The sequence below is a fragment of the Microtus pennsylvanicus genome, chromosome 1 (genome assembly GCF_037038515.1).
Source record: "Microtus pennsylvanicus isolate mMicPen1 chromosome 1, mMicPen1.hap1, whole genome shotgun sequence".
In the NCBI taxonomy this organism is placed as follows: Eukaryota; Metazoa; Chordata; class Mammalia; order Rodentia; family Cricetidae; genus Microtus; species Microtus pennsylvanicus.
This window is the reverse complement of record NC_134579.1, coordinates 113,024,625-113,051,453: the sequence shown is the minus strand read 5'-3', so window position 1 is coordinate 113,051,453 and position 26,829 is coordinate 113,024,625. Positions and strand designations below refer to the sequence as shown.

General features: G+C 46.0%; 2 protein-coding genes across 9 annotated transcripts in view; one reads left to right on the top strand and one right to left on the bottom strand.

Moving 5' to 3' along the window:
* The window catches only part of Mphosph9 (M-phase phosphoprotein 9), a 69,154-nt gene extending 57,649 nt beyond the window's left edge, over positions 1-11,505 (bottom strand). For 2 of the 8 annotated variants that reach the window (XM_075978970.1, XM_075979004.1), the window contains exons 1-3: positions 11,399-11,505; positions 8,847-9,130; positions 5,285-5,438 (exon numbers count right to left, since the gene is read on the bottom strand). In XM_075978970.1, the coding sequence (XP_075835085.1) occupies positions 5,285-5,438; positions 8,847-8,953 (261 nt within the window). In that variant the 5' untranslated portion in view covers positions 8,954-9,130; positions 11,399-11,505. The remainder of the gene's footprint in view (positions 1-5,284; positions 5,439-8,846; positions 9,131-11,398) is intronic. The other 6 variants (XM_075978991.1, XM_075978998.1, XM_075978996.1 and 3 more) reach the window with 6 other exon arrangements.
* A 193-nt stretch (positions 11,506-11,698) lies between these two features.
* On the top strand, positions 11,699-25,244 carry Mtrfr (mitochondrial translation release factor in rescue). Its single transcript, XM_075978953.1, has 3 exons — positions 11,699-11,871; positions 22,323-22,616; positions 24,022-25,244. The coding sequence occupies exons 1-3, from the start codon at positions 11,704-11,706 to the stop codon at positions 24,283-24,285; spliced, it is 726 nt and encodes a 241-aa protein (XP_075835068.1). The 5' UTR covers positions 11,699-11,703; the 3' UTR covers positions 24,286-25,244.
* Positions 25,245-26,829: the final 1,585 nt, after the last annotated feature.

Below are 26,829 nucleotides of genomic sequence, written 5' to 3'. Positions count from 1 at the left end.
GAGAATTAAACCTAGGTCCTCTGGAAGAACAGTCAAGTGCTTATAACTAATGAGCCATCTCTCCAGCCCCTCAAATGAAATCTTAAATTCTCTTCTGTTGTTGCCCAGTACAGAGGAGCCCAGAAGAAGGCATCAGATCCCCTGGAACTGGAGTTACAGGTGATAAGCAGTCATGTGGGTGCTGTGAATGGAACACTGGTCCTCTGGAAAACAGCCTGTGCTCTTAGCCACTGAGCCATCTCTCCAGGTCTGTTACTATATTCTTTTAAGAACTTCTTATGGCAGGCAGTTCTTTCCTGTCACCACGTGGTGCCCAGGGCATGAACCCAGGTCATCAGGCATGGAGGCAAGCATCCTTACCTACTGAGCCATCTCTTCAGCCCCGTTATTTCTGATTAATAGAGTACTGGACAGTACTAGGTACAATAGTATATACCTATAGTCATAGCACTCAGCAGGAGGGAGACTGGTCTAGACTATGCACGGAGACAAAAGACCTCCTAATAGCTGCACTTTGTGCACGTGCATATGTCTGTGTGCATTCATGTATGCGTGTACACATATGGAAACCAGACAGAATTGAGTGAGCTAAACACCTTGTTTTTTGAAACTGGGTTTCTCTCTGGGATCTGAGACTTGCCAATTATGTGAAGCTAGCCTAGGAACCCCAGTTCTACCTCGAGAGCATTAGGGCTACAAGAGCCACCATCCTACCCAGCTTTTTATGTGAGTGCTAGGGAGTGAAGTCAGGTTTTGATGCTTACGTGGCAAGCACTTTGTCAACTAAGCCATCTCCCCAGCCTCTAGATTTGTCTTCCGTTCCTCATCCTTTCTCCTCATAAAAGCTAACACTCTCCTTAAGAACTAAAATGTACCCAGAAAACTCTCACATACAAAACAAAAAATAAATTAGTAGAGTACTTTTACTTTTGCTGAAGTGTTCCAAACACTGCGGAGCTCAAGTGCAAGGAACGAAAAGCTGATTCCCTGGCATGCTGTGGAACTGGCCTTGACTACCCTTCAGAGTCCTCCTGACTACCAAGAGCAGTAAGCACTTCCCTAAAGAGACACAAAGCCAGACTAGGGCACAGATTCTCCAGAAGGATGAATCCCATCGTAAGCCTGGTGCCGACCTGCTCAGCAATAGATGGTATGCAAGTGGCACACGATATCAGTGAAAAGCATCCTGCACAACAGCTCTGCTCTTCCACCTTACAGCCTTTCCGCCCTATCACTGCTTTCTGCCTCTACTACCTGGCTGCATACTCCTCCAACTTCACCCCCCCACTCCCGCACCGCTTCCTGATCTTTGGGCCTGTAGAAATGCCTTCACCTCCCAGCTTTGGAAGCTCCCTCCCCAGCTCTTCACACACACTGCTGTCCTTCCAATCCCAGACTACCTCTCCTTCTCCCCCCATCCCAAGCATTTTTCTATTCCTCGACTTGTCTCTCTCTGTTTTATATTTTAAAAAAAATAGGAACTACTTTTGTGCAATTTTGTGCATTTTGCCCCAAGCACACTGAAGTCTGTTTCAGAAATGAGCCTGGTCACTAGCTCAGAAGACAGCGCTACTCCAGTCTCAGTCATCAGGGTATCAATAGTAGATTCCCTTCAGCTGCTCCCTCACAGACAGTCTATAAATTGCAGAGACACCAGAGAACTTCACAGACACTTACATACTATAATAGTCTTTACTATAAACAACTTCCATTTCCTTTATATCACAGTTAGCTAAGGGTGTGTGTGTGTGTCCATGCACATCAGCAGGCATGCATGGCTGCAGACTGACCTTAGGCCTAGATGAATAATAAGCAAGCACTCTGTTACCTATACTATTTTGTATGTATGTTTGTTTTTCGAGACAGGGTTTCTCTGTAGCTTTGGAGCCTGTCCTGGAACTCACTCTGCAGACCAGGCTGGCCTCAAATCCATAGAGATACACCTGCCTCTGCCTCCTGAGTTCTGGGATTAAAGGCGTGCACCACCACTACCTGGCCTACTATTTTTTTTTTCTCTTTTAAACAGGGTTTTTCTGTGTAGCCTTCGCTGCCCTGGAACTTTCTATGTAAACCATGCTGGTCTTGAACTCACAGAGCTCTGCCTGTTGCTACCTCCCGAGTGCTGGGACTAAAGCCGTGCGCTACCACCTACACTAATTTTTTAAAGCTAGTACAAATAGGTTATTTTACCTATAATTTTCACTTCAGAATAATATGGACTAATTTTACTTTAAAAAAACAAAACTACTAAGGGAAACATATTAATACTGAGATAAATAAATGGATGAATGAAGATGAATGAAGTTTTAAACAAACTACTATAAAAAGAAGCCTACAGGCTGCGGGGCGGGGGGTGGGGGGGGTGGCGCACACCTTTAATGCTAGCACTCAGGTGGCAGAGGTAGGCGGATCTTTGTGAGTTCGAAGCCAGCCTGGTTTACAGAAGGAGTTCCAGGTTCCAGGACAGTCAGATTTGTTACACAGAATAGTCCTGGGGGGGGGGGTGTCACAGGTCTAATAAGAGCAAGTGCTACAAAGTGCAGCTATACTACCTAGCAAAGAGACAATAAATTGTAAACACCTTGCCAGTGGTGGTGACCCACACCTTTAATCCCAGCACTCAGGAAGCAAAGGCAGGCAGATCTGTGTGAGTTCGAGGCCAGCCTGGTCTACAAGAGCTAGTTCCAGGACAGGCTCCAAAGCTACACAGAGAATCCCTGTCTTGAAAAACCAAAAAAAAAAAAAAATGTAAACACCTCTTTTATTTTCATCCTGTAACTGTTATTATTGTACATATAACACAAAGTGCTAAAAGGCTAAAAAAGATCTAGCTAAAGCAAACTAAGGATTTTGTCACTCTGCGCACTCAGAATATAAGGAAGCTTTTGTGTTTAGCAAAGTAAATTAGTTCTTTTGAGCGTCAGGAAACACACAATCGTATTCCAAAAGGACACAAACACTAGAAACTCAGGGAAAACCATCAGACCTTAAGGCTTGCATAACATCTGACCTTTCTGATCCTAAAACACTACTCCAAAATATTGGAGGTTTCTGTTGTTTTCACACAACTACAAAAGCACACTAAATAAAAGCAGGAAGTCCTATGGACGTGACCAGAGAGTGCACTGCCCTCTCTGAAAAAGCACTAAGTGGCTCTTCGCTGAGTAGCCAACCTTGTAGTCAGGTGGGAATTCACAAAACATAACCTCAGTGAAGACACACAAACAAAAACATGCTTTTAAAACTCTAGCCCAGGGCTGGAGAGATGGCTCAGTGGTTAAGAGCACTGGCTGCTCTTTCATAGACCTGAGTTCAAGTCATAACAACCAAATTGTGGCTCACAACTACCTGTAATGAGATCTGGCGCCCTCTTCTGGCCTGCAGGCACATATGCAGGCAGAACATTGTATACATAATAAATAAATCTTAAAAAAACAAAACAAAACAAAAAACCTCTAGCCCAGTCTCCTCCTCCTCAGACTTCAACTGACTCTGCATCAACCAAGGTTGAACTCTGCAAACGAGAGCCCAGGGCCAGACTATGAGCCTGGAATCATTCACAAGGAAGTCCAGGCCCAACCATTTTTTTTATTATTTTTTTTTATTGAAGAAAAAAAACATTTCCGCCTCCTCCCAGCCTCCCATTTCCCTCCCCCTCCTCCCACTCCTTTCCTCCTCTCTCCATTTTTTTTATTTATTTACTTTTACTTAAAAATTTCCACCTCCTCCCCCAACCATTTTTTTTAAATCAATACATGAAACTCGGAAATACAGTCTCTCTCTAACTTCAGGTGTTGATTCAAAGTACTAAAGTAACAATTCCTAATCAAACAAAAGTTGTCAGAAATAAACTGTGCTGTGGTAGTTGCTCTTGGTCCTATTTACATGTTACTGGTCACAGGTTAATGTGTCTACACAGGAAAAATAGTTCATCAAACTTGTTTTCCCCAGATGCTGGATTAGAACCCAGGGTCTCATGCATGCTAAACATGTACCATGCCACTGAGCTACATGTCCAGACCAGGCCATCCTGGGTCTTAACGGCATCATACACAAATACATCTTATGGGTCTTCCACATTGGTTCAGTGATTGCTAGGTGAAAAACATAAAAAACCATTGGAGAAAAATGAAAAGCTGCCAACTACTCAAACCCCACATTCCAGTGCTTGGGAAGCTAAGGCAGAAACACGCCAAGAACTGAAGGCCGGACATTATGAGTTCCAGAGTGAGATCTGGGCTGGAGTGAGACCCTGCTGCAAACTACCACAACCTCCCAAAACTCTGAAAAGTTCATTTTAAATGCAAATTCTTTGAAGTCATTATATTTGGGGTAATTGCTACTGAATTCTTAGGCCAGGAAATCTTTCTTTCAGTTTTATATTCTAAAAACACAAGTTACGGCGGTTCTAAAGGTACAATTAATGTTAAAATCCACTGCTTAGAGTTTGATAATTACGTTTGCATTTCTATAAAACATTACAACCTTTTATGTAGTCTAAAGAGCAAAGAGCCTGGCATGGTAGAGTTCACCATTAGTCCCAGCACTCGGGAGGCAGGGTCAGGAAAATCTCTGTGAGATTGAGGCTAGCCTAGTCTACACAGTAAGTTCCAAGTCAGACAGAGCTACATAAAGAGCCTGTCTCAAAAAACAAATGAACAATTGAGAAAAGGCCATCTTGAGTATTATTCACCAAAACAAAATTTGTAAGTATCCTTCTATGCGTCAGTCTTTAAGTTTGTTTCTGTGATTCTCCTTTTCCCTGGCTTGTTTCCAGGGCTAGGAGCGCACACCACCACCAACTCCCATACTTCAACTGGAAGATGTTCCTAAGAATTAAATTTCCATCACGGTTTAACCAAAGAAGTCACTGCCGACAGGCCAATGCACCAGAAGAATGTGTTAGGCACAAAATAGAGGCCTTAATTTATCATAAGAGCATTCAAAATACTCCAGAAAAAGATTTAGGTTTGTAAAAATGAGGACAACTTGAAGAGTCACTTAGAAGACTGTAATTAGTAACAATTGTAACAGTCTGAGGGTGCTCAGAACAAAGACTTCAGTTCACAGGGAGTCTCCAGGTCTGCTCTCTGTGGCCATGGTGTCCCATCTCCCTTCTCTTGTTCCTTCATTATCAGTTATCTTATGCTTGGTCATTTGACTATAGAACTAAGGTTAAATATCATGCTTTTCTGGACATAAATTTCTAACAATTCAGTAGAGCCGCATTTATTTCATATTTAAAAGAGCACCACCACCCCCCAAATAAAACAAAATGAAATACCTCACAGTTCTTCCAAAGCTCTGAGGCAGTCCGGCCACTGTTCTGCAGCTCTTGTGTTAAAGCAGTGAGGACTTCGACTGTGCCTTGAGTGACAGGTGGCCCGGTCTTCCCTGAGAAAGAGGATACCCCATTTGTACTAAGGTGGGGACTACTTCTGTTGAAACATAAATAATTCAGATGGTTTTCTCATTCAACTGAAGAGTTGACTAATTCAGCAGTTCAAGATCTAGCAGAGCAGTACACAACCACTGACACCTAATCCTCCTCAGAAACCTGACCACACAGGGACACACTCGCGTCTTTATGAGAGAAGCCTTCTCCAGCAGAAACGACAGGGAAGATGGCACAGCTTCCCTGAACTATTCTGGAGGCTCATCTGGCCCACTTTAACAACAGCCCTCCATTGTCCGCTAAGCAGTCTCTCTCTGCTGCCAGAACAGTCAATCCCTTAACCAGATCCTCAGATTCCATGTGATAAGCTCGTGCTTATCACTGAACTGCCTGTGAATGAAAGCTCTGCCAACCCAATTAGCAGTCAATAGATAGGATTTATTGAGCCTGTACGGTGTGTAATGGAACACTAAGACTTCCAAATGGGGGATGACTTCAGATTTGTTCATAAACACCCCAAATACAATTCAGAACATCAGATCTGTTTTGTAGTTAAAAGGGCATTTTCATTGGTTTTTTTGTTTTGTTTTTTGTTTGGTTTTTATGTTGTTGTTGTTGTTTGTTGTTTTTTGAGACAGCATCTCTGTTGCTTTGGAGCCTGTCCTGGAACTAGCTATTGTAGACTAGGTTAGCCTCGAACTCAAAAAAATCTGCCTGCCTCTGCCTCCCGAGTGCTGGGATGGAAGGTGAGCGCCACCACTGCCCGGCCAAATGTTTTCTTTTTTCAATGATTTATTTTTATCCTATGTGCTTTGGTGTTTTGCCTGCATATATGTATCTGTGAGAGTGCTGGATCCCCTGTAACTAGAGCCACAAACAATTGTGAGCTGTCAAGTGGGTGCTGGGAATTAGGCCTGGGTCCTTTGGAAGAGTAGTCTGTGCTCTTAGCCACTAAGCCATCTTTCCTCCAATTTACTGTTATTATTTTCAGCCACATGTATGTAAGGATGGCCTCAAACTCACTACATAGGAGAAGATGAGCTTGAACTGCTATTCTTCCTACCTTTTCTTCCCAAGTGTAGGAATTACAGGCATGATTCCTGATTTCTGCTGTGCTAGGAACAGAACCCAGGGCTTCCTGCATGTCAAATAAGTATTCAACCAGTGGAATTACATTCCCAGTCCCTGAGCAATTTTATTTACTTACTATGTAGATCTGTTTTGTTTCGCGCACACGCACGCACGCACGCACGTATGCGTGCACACACACATACACTAACCAAAATGAAAATAATAAAATAATAAAGTTAGAAGCAGAAAAAAAATTGAAGAGCAAGACCACAATAAACTCTTTAAAATATATGTTGTACATAAGAGCTTTACAGAGTTGCAATAATCTAGTTTCAACATGGTGGATTTAAGTGTCAGTCACAGAGAAAGGAGATACAAATTCAATGACATCAATTTCATGACAAGTATATTTAGGTTCGACAGGCAATTAAAGTACTAAATGGAATTTCTTCTAGAAGTAGATTTCAGAGGGGCCACCAAATGAGGCAGGAGGTAAATGTGGCCAGCGTTCGGCTTCAAGGTGGAGCAACTGCAGCAGACATGTCTCGGGCCTTTACATCTTTCTCTCATACTACCTTACCCGTGGGATATTACTGCTTCAAACTCCTCACAAGGAAGGGAGAGAATGAACAGGTTTTTGTTGTTTTGTTGTTGTTGTTGTTGTTTTTGGATTTTTCGAGTCAGGGTTTCTCCGTAGCTTTTGGTTCCCGTCCTGGAACTAGTTCTTGTAGACCAGGCTGGCCTCAAACTCACAGAGATCCTCCTGCCTCTGCCTCCCGAGTGCTGGGATTAAAGGCATGTGCCACCACCGCCCGGCCAAGAATGAACAGTTTTTAAGGTAGTTAATTTATAATACACAAATTCATCAAAATCTTTATATTTAAAGCTATCTGACCCTTTGCCAAATATGGTGGTACACGTCTTTAATCCCAGAACTCTACAGGCAGAGGTAGATGGATCTCTATGAGTTAGAGGCCAGCCTGGCAAAATAGTGAGTTCCACGAGAGCTATGGTTATATAGAGAGGCCCTGTATCAAAAAAGAGAAAGGAAGGAGGGAGGGAAGGAGGAGCACCCAAATGTGTGTGTGTGTCTTCACAAAGCCATACTCCCCAGCTTGAGAGGTAGAGTCAAGAGACTGCTACAGGTTCCAGCCAACCTGGACTATATAAATGAGCTTCAGGGCAGCCAGGGACAGAGAGACCCTAAATAATTGAATCAATAACTAAATACATAAAGAATTTTATTGGCTTTTTGTCAACTCAGTCTGTTTTTTGTTTTTTGAGGTTTTTTGGGGTTTTTTTTTGGTAGGCTTAGCTATCCTGGAACCAGCTCTGTGGACCAGGCTGTCCTGGAATTCACAGAGATCCACCTGCCTCTGCCTCTGCCTCCCGAGTACTGAAATTAAAAGCGTGCGCCACCACTGTCCAGTTCTAATACGTTCTAAACAGTTTAATTACTGTTTCCCAGATTGGTGTGATATTTCTACAATATAAAATATTATCTATACTATTAATTTAGAATGTAGAAATAACCCAGGTATCGTAGCTCACATTTGTGGGGTTTTTTTTAATTTTATTTATTTTTCTAAACATTTATTATTTATACAGTGTTTTGCCTGCATGTTAATCTGCACGTCAGAAGAGGACACCAGATATCATTACAGATGGTTGTGAGCCACCATGTGGTTGCTGGGAATTGAACTCAGGACCTCTGGAAGAGCAGCCTATGCTCTTAACCGCTGAGCTATCTCTTCAGCCCAGTAGCTCACATTTGTAACCCCAGTACTAGGAAGGCTAAGACAGGAGGACTTCCTAGAGTTTAAGGCCAGCCTGAGCTACACAATGAGACTGTCTCTTTAAAAAAATTAAAAAGGTTAAAAAAAAAAAGGAAAAATAACTAGGCAATTATCAGGATATAGAGAATCAAAAGATCAAGATTATCTCTGAGTACATTATGAGTCAGGTTAGCCTTGGCTATAAGAGGTCTTACCTCAAAACCTTTAAAGATATGCTTGTAAGTTACAAAATAAAAAAAAGCATAATGATGGATCTCTCAGTTCAAGGTCAGCCTGGTCTACAGTGAGAGTTCCAGGACTGTCCCTAAACAGTTCCTAATCAGAGATGGGTTGTTTGTTCTTTAAGGCAACAATGACACTGATTAGATCAACTGGTCAGTTCTGCAAATAAAGTTATTTTGGTTTATTAACACACGAAAATAGTATCCAACCACCTGGTGGTGGTGGCACACATTCCCAGCACTAGGGGGACAGAGACAGGTGGACCTCTGAGTTCAAAGCCAGTCTGGTCTACAGAGAGTTCCAGAACAAACACAGAGAAATCCTATCTTAAAAAAAAAGAAATAGTATCTAACAATTCTTACCTATTAGCACACAAGCTCAATCCGAGAGAATGGGGAGTACTTTTGATATCAGAGTCTGCAGAAGGTGAAGATTTTTGTAAAGTTTCCGCCAAATCAAAATCCTCCATATCGCACGGAAATTGTTAAGCTCTGTCATCTGGAAGCACTCTTGTTTCTCCTGAAGGAGGAGGCTGCTTCTGGCTCCTCTTCAACTGCCTCATCGTCTACCGGCATCCTCAGCAGCTGACATTCAGAGCTGTGAAGTCCGCTACGCTTCCAAGGAATCTGAAGATGAACAGGGAAAACTACGGAAAAAGCCATTAAATGTACAATTTACCCACTATCTTCTCATGGCTTTGCAGACCTTGAAAATTCATCTACACGGACAATGAGGACTACTGAGAACTCAAGAACAATGGCAATGGGTTTCTGATCCTACTGCACGCACTGGCTTTGTGGGAGCCTAGGCAGTTTGGATGCTCAACTTACTAGACCTGGATGGAGGTGGGGGTTCCTTGGACTTCCCACAGGACAGGGAACCCTGATTGCTTTTCGGGCTGAGGGGGGGGGGACTTAATTGGGGAAGAGGGAGGGAAATGGGAGGCGGTGGCGGGGAAGAGACAGAAATCTTTAATAAATAAATAAATTTAAAAAAAAAAGAAAATTCATCTACATAAAGAACAGCAGCCAGGCCGGGCAGTGGTGGGGCACACCTTTAGTCCCAGCACTTGGGAGGCAGGGGCAGGAGGATCTCTGTGAATTTGAAGCCAGCCTGGTCTACATAGAGAGTTCCAGGACAGGCTCCAAAGCTACCCAGAGAAACCCTGTCTCAGGAAGAAAAAAAAAAATACTACTCTATGACTTCATTTATATGAAGAATCTAGCACTGACAAACCCACAGGGCAAAGCAGACTATGAAGCCCCGAGGAGGACGGGAGAAAGGAGGCCACTGCAGTGCACTCGCTTTTCACCTCAGGGTGATGGAAAGTTCTGGAGTTAGCATTTCTTCTTCTAAAACCCCTAAATCACATACTTTCAGCAGGATGCAGTTTATGTATAGGGACCATATGTCTTTTTAAGGTAATTTGTAAGAATCACATTATCCCCTACAGGCAATATTTCAGAATTTTGTGCTTAATAATCAAGGTTCTAGGTGCACTCTATTACATAATAAATGGAATACTTTCAGCCTGGTTCACTTATTTAGTAAGTCCTACACTGCAGAAGGTTTGTTAACTTATGTAGCCACTAACAGGACTTAACTATTTAGTCTTATGTTTGCGTTTAAGAGCTATTTAACTGTTAAAAATGGCTGGATGTACAATTCTCAATACTTTGTACTCTGAACAAGTTAACTAAAATTTTACTAAATCTGGATATATAGATTTAAACTTGCTGTCATAAGCCCAGCCATATGCATCATCTTTCCAGAATCCACTGATTTCAAAGAGATGAAAGATGAGGGGGAACAACAACAAAAACCAAAACAAAACAAAAAACCATGCTGCTTATAAAATGAGAAGTTTAGAGACTGCATCGGAAGAACTTTCTCACATTCCTGTGCCACCCAACTCTCACTTTCCAGGGCTTAAAGAACACAATCAGTTCATTGAAGTTAAAGAAGCATTGCCTCCAGGACAGGTACAGATCTAACCAAATGGATTTGACTTCCGCCACCTTCCCACCCCAGTGTCTGGCCCATCACCAGTGACAAATGGGGTATTGAAAAAGCCAGGGGCTGCCTCTTCCAATTGGCAACGAAAATACGTGGATTCAAATGACCACAAACTCTCCAGAGAGGTGGATCTACAGTTCCATCTCTTCTCACAGGCCCTCCCCCACATCCACCTCCGCTGAGGTAATCCGGATGCAAGATTTAGATAGAAACACCACTAGAACCTCAATGACACCTCTCCCGGGACGGGGAAGGGCGAGGAGAAAAGGGGGAAACCCGCTATGGATCTGAAATAAACTTGATAGAAACTGAATATAGGTACAGACATTTCTAAATATAACTTTCAGCACCAAAAAACGATGCTCTGTCCCTCACCCTACAACCCTTTGGAGTCGGAGGCAGGAGTGACGGAGTAGCATTAACAATTTGAAAGTTCACAGGGCTTCCTCTGCGGGGAGGCTGAAAGGAACCAGTACGAGGTGGTTTCAGGGGCAGACGTCAGACACTAGTCGCGGGTAGCGCCTATCGGTTCAAGACTGGAGGAGAAAGAATACGAGACAGCAGGCATGTTGGAGAGCCGCTCGTGATCACTGTCATTTCCAATGGAAGCGAGGGTATCACTACCGGGGGGGGGGGGGGGGGGGGACGACCCACGCCCCTTGCAAAGGCCGCCCTCCGATTGGGCCTCGCTGATGTCACTCAAGGGCACGAGTCTAGAAAGAGCGGCCGCAACTGCGGACCCGCACACGCCAGCGGGCTCCGGCCAGCTTTGCGGTAGCCACAGTCCCTCACCCTAGCCTGTCAACGCACCCAAGGGGGGTCCCCTCTGATGGGATCGTCTAGGACTCAGTCCTCAGCCCTCGCGGCACGCAGCTGCCCACAAGCCGCGACCGCTTACCTGGCCTCCTCGCCTCTGCCTAGCCTGGCCCGAGAAATTGGCCTCACGCGACCGTTAAACTCCAGGAGGCGTGCGCGCGCGCGCGCGCGCGTGCTCGGCCGCTCACCGACGATTGGCTGCTCGGGAGAGGGACGAGCCAGCGCAGACAGGCGCCTTCCCTCGTTCCCTGACGCGCAGCTCGCGCCAAAGAGGGCAGGGCGACGCAAGCGGCGTGAGGGTGGGGCTTGAGGTCAAGGGCCCCGCCGATTGGTTCTCTAGAAACTGCGGGAAGACGCCTCGGTTTCTCGCATGCGTAGTTAATGAGGATGAGCCTCTGGCAGGCTAGGGAAGCCGCCGAAGGAGTAGGACGCGTGCGCAGACCTGGGGGCTGTTGGGGGGGGGGCGGGGAGAGAACAACGCAGACTTCACCTTTGATTCCCCTGTGGTTTAGATTCTTGCTGAATGTTTCCGGCTGGAGGCCGGTACAAAAACAGGTAAGCGTCTGCAAGGCCCGGCTCCGACTAGCCTGGTTACTACTGTCACAGACTCTGGGATGAGATCTTGAAGCTGGAACTCCTGACCTACTTCCGACTAGCGTCACTTACTTGGCCTGACTCCTGAGCTAAGTTGTCTGGACTCTTTACCCTAAGTATAGGGTCATATTTGTCATGTGTGTCGTTTTTGTCATGTGTGTCGTTTTTGTCACGCGTGTCATATTTGTCGTGTGTCGTTTTGGTGTTTGTCATGTGTCGTGTTTGTCATATTTGTCATGTGTGTCGTGTTTGTCGTGTGTCTCCAGACTCTTGGTGCCAGCTGCTCTGGAGAAGGTAGATCTTCGGAGGCCCAAGGAGAAACGTGTTGATATTTAGGCAGTGGATCCTGTCTTGCAGCAAGTGCAGTACTGGGAGTAGCACGTAGTATCGCCAAGGCAATGCTTGGGCACTGTCTGATGTATTTGCCTTTTTTTTTTTTTTTTTTTTTTTTTTTTTGGTTTTTCTTGACAGGGTTTCTCTGTGGCTTTGGAGCCTGTCCTGGAACTAGCTCTGTAGACCAGGCTGGTCTCGAACTCACAGAGATCCGCCTACCTCTCTCTGCCTCCCGAGTGCTGGGATTAAAGGTGTGCACCACCATCGCCCGGCTGTATTTGCCCTTGAAATGGCAAACCTACAAAGAAACATCTCATCCTCTCCTCCTTAAAACCCCACCACTTGTTTTTTATTAGTATTGTTTTAGACAGTTTCACTATATAACCCTAGCTACCCTAGAACTATGTAGACCAGGCTGGCCTTGAACTCACGGAAATGTGCTCTCTTCTGTCCCTCAAGTGCTGGGATAAAAGGCTATGCTTTCAAGCTTTGCCAGACACATATCAACAGTGAAATTCAGTAGTAGCGACCCCAAATCTATAGGTGTATGCCAGATCTAAAATGTACGGGGATCAAAATCTCCACTGATTCATCCGCTCATCAGGATCATGACCACACACCAAACCAAAATCAGGTGTTTAAGTGCACAGATGTTTCCAGTGACTTCATATTTCAACGTGTTTCTCACCTAGTTCAGTTGGTCCAGATTTAATCTATTAGACTAACAATTAGAGACACTAGAATCTTGCATTCAGGTAAGTGAGGATTAGGAATTTCTCAAACAGCTCATCAGAGAAAGCTGTGTTCCTCCTACAATGAATATTAGCTCCAAAGGCAGCTACTACTAGCTACTAACCACACAGAAGTCATGGCCACAGACCAGAAATGCTCTGTAAATTTGGGGGAGGCTTTTGTTGTTGGATTGTTTTGTCTTCCCAGTATCATTTGAGAAGTAGTATTTTTCTTGAGTTCTGTTTTGCTGTTTAAGAGAGGGTCTCTCTTATAGCCTCAGTTAACCTTCTGGTATACCTACTCAGTATGTAACTAAGGCTAGCCTTGATCGCTTGATCTTCCTGCCTTTAGCTCACAAATTCTGGGATGACCAATCAGTGTGCACCAACACAGCTTCAATATTCATTTTAGGTAATTTTTAGAGAATTTGTTTTTAATTTGTTGATGTGTTAAGTTAAATGTTCAGGAACTAGCATTGTGATTAAACTGGTTTTTTGGGTTTTGGTTTTTTGGGTTTTGGTTTGTTTCAAAACAGGGTTTCTCTGTGTAGCCCTGGCTGTCCTGGAACTCACTCTGTAGTCCAGGCCAGCCTCGAACTCACAGATCCGCCTGCCTCTGTCTCCTGAGTGCTGGAAGTAAAGGCGTGCGCCACCACCGCCCGGCTAAACTGTTTTGTTTATTGGCACAGATAAGGTTGTACATGCCATGTTTCTTACCTTAGGTAAAGCTTTTTGGTAAGGTCTCATTCATTGGTTAGTTCTCTTGCTGGCCTGGAACTCCTGCCACTCGCGTGCTAGAATTGGCTCTCTCTCCTGTTTCCTGGTATGACCTGAGGGTGTTACTTTGTGTTCCTGACGTTTTCTAGCAAATGGTTTGGGGAGGGACATCCTTCATAACAAAAATTAAGCAATGAAAACAAATCTAGCTTACCTAGTAAACATGGAAAATCATCAGGTTTATATTTGTGTTTTGATTCATTTTGTGGTGCTGAAAATCCATAGCTAAGCAGTTATTCTTCTAAGAGCCCACATTTCCAACCCTGTGTTTAAATTTTGGGGGTTTTTTTTTCTACTATAGTCCATACTTCCTGAGGTTATTTCAGCCAGGACTTGGTTCAATCAAGGCAGCTTGGTGTGTCAGTGTGAACCTGCGAAGAAGGCAGGCTGGAATTTTGGCATCATAATGATCTCCTTGGCACCTGATCTCATACACCAGAATTATGACCTGAGCAAACAGCAGCTCTTTGGTATTCTCATGGTTTCCAGATACTTTATTTTATTTTGGTTTTCAAGATAGGGTTTCTCTGTGCAGTCCTGGCTGCCCTAGGACTTGCTCTGTAGACCAGGCTGGCCTCAAACTCAAAGCTTTCCACCTGCCTCTGCCTCGCAAGTGCTGGATTGAAGGCATACACTGCCATTGTCCAGCTCCAGGTACTTCTTAAACTGGACCAAATCAAACAAAACAACTTTCAGGTCACTCTTCTGGATGCCGTTTCACTTTGAGCTTTAAAATACCCATGAGACAGTTGTTTTTCAGACTGATATTATACTATCAGACCGCATCTTAAATGTCTGGGAGTCAAAAGCTCCCCAGTTGTGCAATTTGAGGGTGATGTGCTACCACCTAACATGCACTAAAAGTTTTATGTCTGCGGCAACATACATGGCTTTGTCCTCACCCTACATGGTAAGATCTTCCCCTTACACATGAGGAGACATGACCATGACTGTAGAGTAAGTAAATCACAACTCTAGGCATGAGAACTACATAGTTCATACTTATTCTTCATGGTAACATAGCATAGGCCTATAATCCCAGAATTTGGGATGCTAGAGCAATAGGACATACCTTTAACCCTAACACTTAGACAGAGGCAGAGCTCTGTGAGTTTGAGACCAGTCTGCTCTACAGAGTGAGTTCCAGGACAGCCAGGGCTACACAGAGAAACCCTGTCTTGAAAAACAAACAGTCAGCTGGGCGGTGGTGGCGCACGCCTTTAATCCCAGCACTCGGGATTAAGAGACAAAGGCAGGTGGATCTCTGCAAATTGGAGCCAACATGGTCTACACACCAAGTTCCAGGCCAGCCAGGGATTCATAATGAGACCCTGACTCAAATAAAGTTGAAAACAGTTTGTCTGTACTCCAGCTCAGTAGGAATATCAGAATTCAAGATCATCTTAGTCTCTGTAGTAAGTTTGAGACCATCCTAAACTCTACGATCCCCTGGTTTTTGTGGGGTTTTTTTTTTGTTGTTGTTGTTGTTTTGTTTTTGTAAAACCTCAGAACCTTCCACAATGAGTCTCCACAGTGTCCCTTATTTATTTTCTTTATACTATCGTTTTTGGTTTAGCTTTTTTTTTTAAGGAGTTGGGTCTGTGTAGCCCAGGCTAGCCTCAAAGGTGCTGAAATTGCAGGTTTGCATGTCCAGAGCCAGCTCACTACTATACTGTGAAGGGTTGATGAAGACATTGGATACTAAACAAATACTGAACACACTAATGGAGCGTAGGCTTTAAGGAGTTTGATAGAAGGTTGTCACTAGCTGTGCTGTCTTAGTGTCCTGTTGTGCTCACACTGTTGCTGATAGAAGCTTCCTGGAAGACGCCACGAATAGAGGCGTAATTCTCTGCGCATTGAAAGTCTCTACAATAAAAAGAGGAACAGGATGTTGGTATTGTGAAACGGGATACTGGTCCCTTTATATATTTCATTAGTTGTCTCTTGACCTAGGTAGCAACAAACCTGTTGAATTCAGACCAGACCCAGAGTGGTCTCCACTGCCGCTGTTCTCCCAGATCAAAGCAGGGTCATGTATCCCAGGCTGACTTCAAGCTTGCTGTCAAACTGAGGATTGCCCTGAATTTATGATCCTCCTGTCTCCACCTCTCTAGTGTGGGGATTATAAGCATGCACCACCAAGCCTGGTCTATGCTCTGCTGGGGATAGACCCAGAGCCTCATGATGTAGCCACAAAATGATGTTATGGTTGAGGGTCACCACAACCTGAGGAACTTTGTTAAGGGGTCGCAGCATCAGGAAGGTTGAGGACCACTGATCCATCACACTCCTGGATCCTTATCACTGCCATCATGATTCCAAGCCTCTCATCAGTCTTGCCATTCTAAGTGTCAGGATGCAGACAGTACTGCTCAGAGTCCTTCGGAATACCACTCAAAGAGTGGTCCCTGAACCAATAGTAACGGCCTTACCTGGGAGCTAGTTAGAAAAAACAGTCTGCCGGGCATGGGGCGTATATCTTTAAATCCCAGCACTCAAGAGGCAGAGGCAGATCTCAGAGTTCTTTGAATTCAAGGCCAGTTGGGATTTACATAGAGAGGCCCTGACTCAAAATAATAATAACAAAAAGCAGAGATTCTGAAAAACGGAGTCTAATTTCCCTGCTTGCCCCAAGGTTGCATACAGAAGAATGGCCAAACCTCCTGAGAGCATCTCTTCTAAAATGCCCTATGGAGTTCTCTCTACAGGGGTTCTCTCTGATTAGTATTGATGAAGCTTCTGCAAGGCTGACACGCTGTGGAAGCTGTGGCTCGGGAGACTTCTGAGCACCTGACTTTTTTTTTTTGAGACAGGTTTCATTTCGCTGTAGTTTTAGAGCCTGTCCTGGAACTAGCTCTTGTAGACCAGGCTGGCCTCGAACTCACAGAGATTCCCCTGCTTCTGCCTCCCTAGTGCTGGGATTAAAGGTGTGCGCCACCACCGCCCAGCTGAGTGCCTGCCTTACCTTTCTAAGGAAAACTCAGTGATACAGCAGTTCTAGATTGAAACCCATGGGCTTTCCTAAATTGAAACTAAAATCAAATTCCCTTGCCTGATCTGGGTATAATAATCCCAGCACCCAAGTCTAACACAGGAGATGCAAAATTATGGACCACCAAATTTTGGGTTAAAGCCTCTCACTGTCCGAGTCCTAACTTGGTCAAGTGTAGAAAGGATGGTCTGCTGGAATTAACCATTAAACAAAGCAGTCAGTCACAGAATACAGTCAAGAATAACCTTCTTGAACTCATACAAACATACTCTTCATGGGTTGTTTTAATTGCGTGCGTGCATGCGCGCACAGGTGGAGGGAGAGACACAACTTGCGAGAGTGGGCTTTAGGATTGAACACAGGTCTTCAGACTTGGTGACAAGCTCCTTTACGGTTTCCGTGCTGAGCCAGACCACTAGTCCCACTGGTTTTAAAAATCTGCAACTTGACTCAGTTATTGCAGTGCTGGGAAATGAAACCCAGGGCCAGGCTAAGCAAGCAAAACTCTACCACTGAACTCCCAGCCCGAGTCTTCATGCTTCTCAAGAGATATAAAAAGGCTCCCCTGCTCCCATCCACAGCATTTGGGCTGTGGACATGTCTCATTTGGCCTGGGATGGCTCTGTCGCAGACCATCCCTGCAGCTGTACCCTCCCAGATTTGGGGGGGATTTGAAAATGTCTGTGATCCAGAAATGGTGACAGGAGCGCTGTGGGGATCTGGGGCCTATGGCTGGTACAGCCTCAGCTGTACATCTATTGTATTTATACATGCCTTCATGTCTCTGTGATGGGCAAACAGCTCATGCTCCTTGAGGCCCATGCCTGATGCTTAGCAAGCATTTAACTAGATTTTCCACCAGACAAATTCAGTCCCTTTTGGAAGGTCTGGCAGGTCTATTCTCTCTACACTTGACCGAGTCAGGACTCAGACAGTGGGAGGCTTTAACCCAAACTTCATTGGCTCATGAATAGCTGAAGCCATCATCAAAGAAAAAGGAGGGCCGGGGAAGTCAGGTACAGAGCCAGCCCTACATGAAAGCCCATATTCCCAGCAGGAATTAGGGCAGAGCTGCCGGCTGCCGGTCTCCCCTTACTTCTTTTTGACATTTTCTCTCGTGTTTTTCTAATGTCACAATGAGCTAGAATTTGAGCTGTTTCTATTGTCCCCGAAGACTTCGGGTTGCCCTGTGGGGACACAAAACCTGAAATCCAGTCTGGGCTTTGGGGAAGCAGAGCCATGTGTGTTTGTCATTTTTAGCAGTCACTGGGGTGTCTAGCATTGTCTGATTGGCTGCTGGAATTAGCCATTAAACAGAGCTCTCAGTCACTGAACACTGAGGGCCTCGTTGAACTCAGCTGGGTGCCCTCTGCTCTGAACTAAGACAGAAGGGCAGCGATGGGGCCGGTAGCTGTGATGGCCCCTGATGAAAGAACCCTTCCTGCTGTCCTTTGTCAGGGCGCTGTTATCACTGCTGTCCTGTCTGGCGGAAGAGACAGTCGGGAGAGACCGTGGGCTCCCATTCCATGGTCAGCCCTCCCCAGGGACTTGAAGCCTTCTGCTACACAGCAGAATTTGTTCCGTACACTGAGAGCAGAAATAAGAAAAGGGCAATTCTGGACATGAACTTAGCCCTGTCCCTGATTATAGTGTCTGGGTTTGTCACATTTTCTTGTTTATTTGGGGATGTTTTGTTTTGAATTACATTTTATTTTGTCAGGGAAGAGGTGCATGCCACAGCACATATCTGGAGGTCAGAGGACAAGTTTTGGGAGCTAGTTCTCTCATCTTACGAGTTCCTTGGAGAGAACACAGGCCATCAGGTTTGGTGGCAAGCATCTTTACCCACTGCACCTGCCCTGGTTATTGTTCTTTTGAGACAGAGTCTTAGGACTCCTGGCCTGGCCTCCCAAGTTCTGGGATTTCAGGTGGGGACCGCCACATCCACATCCTGGTCACTTATCATTTCCTTTTTTTTTTTTTTTTGAACCGATTTCTCTGTGTAAACCAGAACTCACAGAGACCCACCGGCCTCTGCCTCCCATCGCTGGGATTAAAGGCGTGCGCCACCACCTGGCTCACTCTTGTTTTCTTAAGGATAATTCTAAAATACTTCAGACTCATTGAACAAAACCAGTATTTTTATTCGTGCTTTAAAAAAGTATTTTTAGCCGGGCGGTGGTGGCACACGCCTTTAATCCCAGCACTCGGAGGCAGAGGCAAGCGGATCTCTGGGAGTTCGAGGCCAGCCTGGTCTACAAGAGCTAGTTCCAGGATGGGCACCAAAGCTACAGAGAAACACTGTCTCGAAAAACCAAAAAAAAAAAGTATTTTTAAACATGTATTTGTGTGCTGAAAGGTGCTCATGTGAAGGTCAGAGACTAACTTTCAGGAGTCAGTTCCTACCAAGAGTCCCAGGACCAAACTCAGATTATTGCATTTGGATTTAATTATTGTGTGTGTGCTTGTGTGTGTGCAGTGCTTCAGAGGCCAGAAGAGCACATTGGATCCCCTGGAGCTGGAGTTAGAAGGAGCTACCCCATGTGGGTGCTGGGAACTGAACTCGTGTCCTCTGTAACAGCAATAAGCACTTTTTTTTTTTTTTTGGTTTCTCCGTAGCTTTTGGAGCCTGTCCTGGAACTAGCTCTTGTAGACCAGGTTGGCCTCGAATTCACAGAGATCGCATGCCTCTGCCTACTGAGTGCTGAGATTAAAGGCGTGCGCCACCACCGCCCGGCGCAATAAGCACTCTTAACACTGAGCCATTTCTCCAGACTCCTCCCCTACAAAATAGTTCTTAAAGCACTATTTTCATTGCTCTGGATTTTGATTTATGCCTCTCCACAGAAGCCCCTTCCACTGTTGTCTTAAATATCACCCATGACTATGGCAGGACACATTGAATGTCACAAAAAGACCCATATCATAGACTTGAAAGCAAGCAGTAGCAAGGCTTGAGAAGACCGTGTGTTATAGTTCATCATGTTCGTTTCCCACAGAAAAAGAGGTTCAGAGACACCCAGCATCCCTGCAGTTATCAACTCTTGTGGCTGCTCAAAAGCTTGCATTTACACCAAAAGGAAAGTGGGACATGGTGACTCATGTGTAGTCTTAGGTCTATAGAGTGCCAGGCCAGCCAGAGCTGCATATGAAAATCTGCCTCAAAGTACAGAGAGATGGACAGAAGGGAGGGAGAGAGGGAAGGAAGAAGCAGGAGCTGTAAATAGTGTTGCACACCTGGAATTCCAGAACTTAGGAGGTGGATGCAGGAGAGTGAGAAAGTCCAGCCTCGGGTCCTACCTCAAAACAAACAAAAAAATTAAGTAGGGGCTGGAGAGATGGCCCAGCTATTAAGAGCTGGGGTCAGATCCCAGCATACACACACATACGGTGGCTCACAACCACTGCTCACTCCAGTAGCAAAGGATCTAACACCCTCTTTTGGCCTCGGTGGCACCAGGCATGTACATGATACACATACATACATGAAGGCAAAACACCAACTACAGAAAATTTTAAAAGGGCATGGTGGTGCATGCCTTTAATCCCAACACTCAGCAGGCAGAGACAGGCATATCTCTGGGAATTTGAGCCCAGTCTGGTCTACACAGCAAGTTCCAGGACAGCCAGAGCTACATAATAGAGATCCTGTCTCAATAATAGCAATGATGATGATTAAATAAAATAAGTTTTAAAAATCTACATAATAAAGTTAAAAAAAGTAAACAAGCCAGGCAGTGGTGGCACACACATGTAATCTAGCACTGGGGCAGGCACTCTCGAGTTCGGGCCATCCTTGTCTACACGGCAAGTTCCAGGACAGCCAGGGCTACAGAGAAACCCTGTCTCAAAAAAATAAACCAAGTGAAAAGTAAAGCACCAAGTGCAGTGTGCCTTCGTCAGGAGCCCTCCCCAGTGCTGCCCTCCCCAGTGCTCACCTGGGGAGACACAGCAGGAGTCAGCAGTCACAGGTGACTGACTGCAACCTGGGCACTTCTGTCCGGGAGGTCCGGTCATCTTAGAAGCTAGCTCCTCCATATGTCACAGACCAGCTGCCAGGACTCTGTCACCAGGTTTTGGCTGCTATTGAAAGCCTCAGGGAGAGCCGTGTGAACGTAGCATTCCTATGCTTGGCGCCCGCACACCCTCAACAGACACACAGCCCTCAAATAAGATTACCTGGCTGCCGAGCCCCAGAATCGCTAGGAGAGCCACCCCCAGAATACTTTCTCCTTTGCTCTTTTCTACCAAATGTGAGGTGTGTGGAGAAAAGCAAATTCATAAGGAGTCTTAGCAGCTCATTTTTACTGTTGACCCCTTGAAAACCTCAAAAGTCTGTGGGTTGACCATGTCCTTGTGACTACAATTCCCTGCCCGGTTCATTTGTCAGCTAAGTGATCCAGTGTTGTGCTGTATCTTGAGTCATTAGTTAAATCTTAGATTTTTAGACTGGGTCTTATAACCTGGGTTGGTCTCAAATTCCTGGCAGTCCTTCTGCTTCAGCCTCCTGAGTGCTAGGATTGGCTTTATTTAACTCTTTCATTGTTTAAAAGCAAAGACTTTTCTGCTCCTGGGGGGGTAACTTGTTAAGAATGGGCTGAGTGTACACGGGTGCTCACTCCCCACGTAGTCTGAGTGTCTTCTCTGGCTAGCTCATGGGTCCCACATCCTTGGTGGTGTTTAGGCCTAACAGGCGCCTTAGTAGAAACTGCTTGATTTGGTAACAAGACCAGTTGGATCACATTATTGGCAGTGCATCCCAGGGCAGATGTTCCCATTCAAATCCGTGAAACTGCCAGCATTACAAGCGAGCAGTTAGGGCACTGAGTGACAGTGAAGTTTTGTTGTGGGTTTACTATGTCAGACTTTAAGCTCAGCTATAAAATAGACTGATGCTAGCCCGGCGGTGGTGGCGCACGCCTTTAATCCCAGCACTCGGGAAGCAGAGGCAGGTGGATCTCTGTGAGTTCGAGACCAGCCTGGTCTACAAGAGCTAGTTCCAGGACAGGCTCCAAAGCCACAGAGAAACCCTGTCTCGAAAAACCAAAAAAAAAAAAAAACAAATATAGATTTCACTTTTAAACACTGCCCTTGACTCAGGTCCTAATTCTTCCTCAATGTGCTCTTTAGTGTCTTTAGCAAACCACAGCTCTGCTCCTTTAAATGTCACACTCAGTACCTCTTGCCTAAGGAGATGGCACCTCCAGGTGCTCAGAAGATATTTTTGGTGTGTTAGAAGAAAATGTGTAGTCTGTGGCCATACCCCCCCCCCCCGAACGCGCTGATCTCTGAAGCTAAGCAGGGTCAGAGGCCTGGTCAGTACTTGGATGGGAATACCCCATGATATAGGCTTAAAAAAGAAAGGAAGAAAGGAAATAGTACATGTATTAGCTGACAGGGCATGGACAGTTAGAACTCTGGGCAACTCCCGCCCTGAGAGGCCTGCCTTTGCTTGTCCCCTACATGCCCTGGGCATGAAGGGCTGTCACTGAGGCTGTATAAAAAGCTGTGTTTGAAGCCTGGCTGTCCTCTGGAGAGCAAAGTGAAAAGATGGCCTCATTCTTTCTCCGTTGCAGGTTGTGTCCGCGATGAGCACCTGGGCTTGGCTCCGTTTCCCTGCACCGCTGATCAGGATGTGCTCGGGGAACTGGGGACTCGGGCTTCAGGAGAAGCCAGCACTGCTCTTCCCAGGAATGGCTGCTGCTGCGGTGCAGATGGCAGGCAGGAAGGACTATCCTGCTCTGCTTCCCCTGAATGAGAGTGAGCTTGAAGAACAGTTTGTGAAAGGCCATGGTCCAGGGGGCCAGGCCACCAACAAAACCAGCAACTGTGTAGTGCTCAAACATGTGCCCTCCGGCATTGTGGTCAAGGTAGAGAGTGGAGGGGACGGGTAGATGAGGAGTCCCTATCTGCAGCCACAGCAGGTTTCAGTAAGGGGCATGCCCATTCGGGCACTGGCATGCTCTGCCAACCCAGTATAATCAGGGCACTGCAGATGTACCCAAACTCTGAGCTGTCTGTCCCTCTGGAAATGAACCTCCTGCCCAGTCTCAGGAGCCAGAGCTCTGCCGCTGTCCTTGAATTCAGCTGTGTGTCACCAGCAAGGGATGCTGTGGTTAAGCCTGCTGCCCCCAAAGCCACCCCTGGTCCGCGCATGGAACTGATGGACTATGCTTCTGGCTAGCTATTTCAGTCCTCAGTTTGTAGGGTAGCTCTCCATGTCCCTCTGCCCTGCTTTGCAAACATCTCCAACACTTGCCCTTCCTAGGAAAAGATGAGGTGGAGGGGAAGCAGAGGCAAAGCGCTCTTCACAGCTGCCAGTGTAAACCTTCCTTAAAGAAGGCGGTCTCTGGTCAAGGGCAGCACAGCCCCTAACAAACCACAGGTGTAGCAAGTGGCCGAGTGCCTTTTAGCCCAGAGTGCAGCAGCCGCACTGCCTCTGAAATAGGAGTGAGGCCAGCAGAGCCGCCAGCCAGCCACGGCCACTGCTGTGCGTGTGTCCATCACTAGAGGGCCCCAGAGCCGCACACAGCCCTGAAAGAGCATGCAGGCAGAGCAGATTTTCCCAGGCAAAGCCAGTCTACCAGCAGGTATTTCACCACTAGGGCCAGGCACTGTGTGTTAGCTCTGAGGCCTGAAAACAGTGCTTACTGCCTGACCAGACAAGGAACTTGCTCACCCACAGCCCTTCAAGGGGAGTCCAGATTCACAGTAGCTGCTTCATGGCCAGTTTCTGGGGCCAAGAAGACAGAAATTAAAACCCTCATTCATAACAAAACCCCAAAAGCATTTTTTGTTGCACTTGCCACTAGCTTCGTTTTCTTTTTGGAAATCTCCCCTCATGCCACAGCACTTCCTTTGCCCCTCAACTCTGCTAGGCCCTGGCCGCCATCACTTTCACATAAACCGAATGTTGTGGCAAGCTGTTATCCAGACGGATACACGGTTGTGAATGGCATGCGAATTTTCCACAGGGGTCGCTCCCTGACCACAAGCTAGAGACTCCAGTCAATGCTTCCATTATTACTTGGAAACTGCTTAAATTAAAGCTATTGTTGGGGTGAAAAAGATGGCTCAGTGGTTAAGAGCACTGCTCTTCCAGAAGACCCAGGTTTGATCCCCAGTACCCACATGGCTGACTCAAGAGGCTCATGCCTTTGCCCTCCTGGCCTTTCCCTCTGTGAGGAATGGGTGGATTGAGGAACCAGGGCTTCTGAGGTCCTGCCCATCTCCCCACACCCATGGTTTTCACATTCCTGCCGTGATCTCTTGCAGTGCCACCAAACACGATCAGTGGATCAGAACAGAAAGATAGCTCGGAAAATCCTCCAGGAAAAAGTGGATATCTTCTACAATGGCGAAAACAGCCGTGTCCACAAAGAAAAGCTGGAGGCTGAGAGGAAAAAGCAAGCGAGGAAGAAAAGAGCAAAGGAGACCCTAGAAAAAAAGAAGTTGTTGAAAGAACTATGGGAAGCAAGTCAACACGTCCCTGAGGAAAGGACTGGTGCTGACGCTGTACCAGGGGGCTTTCGGGAATAATGGTGGTAATGCCTAGCACCGGTGTTGGCGCATCTAAAGAAAATGTCCTGGAGGCGGGAGTGGTGGTGCACACTGCGGTCTCGGCACTCGGGAGGGCCAGGGCTTGGGCAGAAGCACTTGTCCCACAAGTGAGTTTGATTCTCAAAATCCACATAAGGGTGGAAGGTCAGAACTGACTCCAGAGTCCTCTGACTTCCTGATGTACGCGATTCCCTGTGTGCCCACACTTGTCACACACAAAAATGAACAAGCAATACAAGGTTGAGATAAAAACAGTTTGAAAGAGTACTGATATTAGTTAACCCCACTTTTATGGCAAGTTGAACCAAACAATAGCACTTAGTGGTATCTTGTCAACTCCAGGGACATTGCTGAGCCGCCTTAAGGTATAATTTAGCCTTAGTTTTTGGTAAAGAGTAGTAAAGAAAATGAACCATCAGTGAAGTGGCACTAAGTTACCTGCTGTGCTTGCTGGTTTTAACAATTCACACAAGCTAGCATCACCAGGGAAGTTTTAGTGAGAAATTACAAGGATGTCTGTGGGAATTATCTGTATTGTTAACTAAGTCAGAAAACCCAAAGCCGGGCGGTGATGGCGCACGCCTTTAATCCCAGCACTTGGGAGGCAGAGGCAGGCGGATCTCTGTGAGTTCGAGACCAGCCTGGTCTACAAGAGCTAGTTCCAGGACAGGCTCCAAAACCACAAAGAAACCCTGTCTCCAAAAACCAAAAACCAAAAAAAAAAAAAAAAAAGAAAGAAAGAAAACCCAGCTCATTGTGGGCAGCATCATTCCCTAAGCAGGAATCCAGAATACAAGAAAGCTAGCTAAGAAAAGCAAGCAACGATGCTTTTACTCTCTTGACTGGATGTGGTATACTACTGGAGTTCCTACCCTGACTTCCCCAAGATGACTTACTGTAACTTGAAATAGCAAGCTAAATAAATTCTTCTTTCATAAGTTGCTTTCTGCCAGGGTATTTTATCACAGCAACAGAAATGGATGTGGATTTATCTGTGGAGTCGTCAAAAAAAAAAAAGAAATGGATGTGGAACTTACCAATTGGACCTTACAGTCTTTTTGGTTTTGGAATTAAGGTCTCATGTAGCCCAGGCTGGCCTTGAACTCCTGGTCTTCACGTCTCTGCCTCCCCAAGGATTACTGGCATGCACCACCACACAAAGCTACAGGTGGTTTTCCATTTGTTTGGTTTGCTTTCCCTGTTAGAATGCCAAAGGTGGTCCACATCTTTAATCCCAGCTGTGAGCTCAAGGTCAGCCTGGCCTACTTAGTAAGTTCCAGGACATAGTGAGACCCTGTCTCAAGCAGGGGAAATGCCGACAGGTGTGCTGATGTCACTTTAGAGGGAAAGGTGTACCCTGGCAGAGGAGGAAGCAAGGAGAAAAATAAAACAACCAGAGAAGGGTAAGAAAGAGGGCGATGCCAAATCAGACTTCCGAGTAAGACAATCAAGCCGGGAGCAGAAGACTTGGTGAACTTCCCGCCGGACAGGCACGAACCTGCATGCCAGATGACATGTCTCATCTTCTAGAAGGGTGTGTGCGTGACCTCTGGTCAACATCAGTTACTATATGAAGGCTTCATATATGGAGGCAGGCTTTGTGATTGGTAGTAGACAATGGCAAGTCAGGCTAACTGGCATCACCTGACGTGGAAACTTGATGTTCTATATCTTATATCTGGTGAGTCCTTGACGCCTCCAAAGTACCACTCCCTCCTCTTTAATGCACCTTATGTGTCCATGCATTATGAGCTGTTTGGCCATTAAGCCTCTAAGAAGGGACTCTGGGATGGGGCAGGACAGAGAAACCTTCGTTTACATGTGGCTATAGATCTACAGATAGGGAGAAACAGTGATGCTCGCTGTTACCCGCCTCACCTAGGGGTGGGGGAGCACTGTTCACAAAGCTGTTCTAGGCTGGACATTGCATTACATGCGGAAGCTGCTCCCTGGGACACTCCAAACAGGGTTCCCTTTGTTGTAACAGTAGATCCTTCCTATAATCAGGCTCCCTTGAACAGGGAGTTATGGAAAGAGGCAGAAGAAACTCACAGGAAGGCAAATTTAGAACTGTAGCTAGGAAGGGCAGCTTCTGTTTCCTTTTGCACACTGGCCATGGAGACGCTGCAAAGCCCATGGTTCCCTCCGCTGGCCTTTGAACACTTTGTGAATGGGCTCTTTGCTTCTCACCCACAATACTGTACATCTGATACTTGTCTTCAACCAGCTCAGAGCCAAGTCTGGTACAGGGCCAGTTTTCACACGGCAGAAACTCCTGTGTCCCGGGATACTGTGGAGACCACAGTGACTCAATATATCCAAGCACGACTGGCTTTCCTCAGCACCGGAGCATATAACTTAATTTTTTTTTAAAAGCAATGTTTCACTATGAAGCTCTGGCTGGCACAAAGTATGTGATCCTCCTGCCTCTGTCTCCCCGGTTCTGGGACTGCAGGAGTGAGCACGCTGCCCAGGAGATCCCTGAAGCACCCACCTGCTGGACGGTGGAGCAGTGCCCATGCT

Excerpts from the sequence above, each read along its gene's own strand:
- Mtrfr (XM_075978953.1), top strand. The coding sequence starts at position 11,704 with ATGAGCCTCTGGCAGGCTAGGGAAGCCGCCGAAGGAGTAGGACGCGTG. Across the intron at positions 11,872-22,322 it reads GGAGGCCGGTACAAAAACAG|GTTGTGTCCGCGATGAGCAC; the intron begins GTAAGCGTCTGC and ends TCTCCGTTGCAG. Across the intron at positions 22,617-24,021 it reads CCTCCGGCATTGTGGTCAAG|TGCCACCAAACACGATCAGT; the intron begins GTAGAGAGTGGA and ends GATCTCTTGCAG.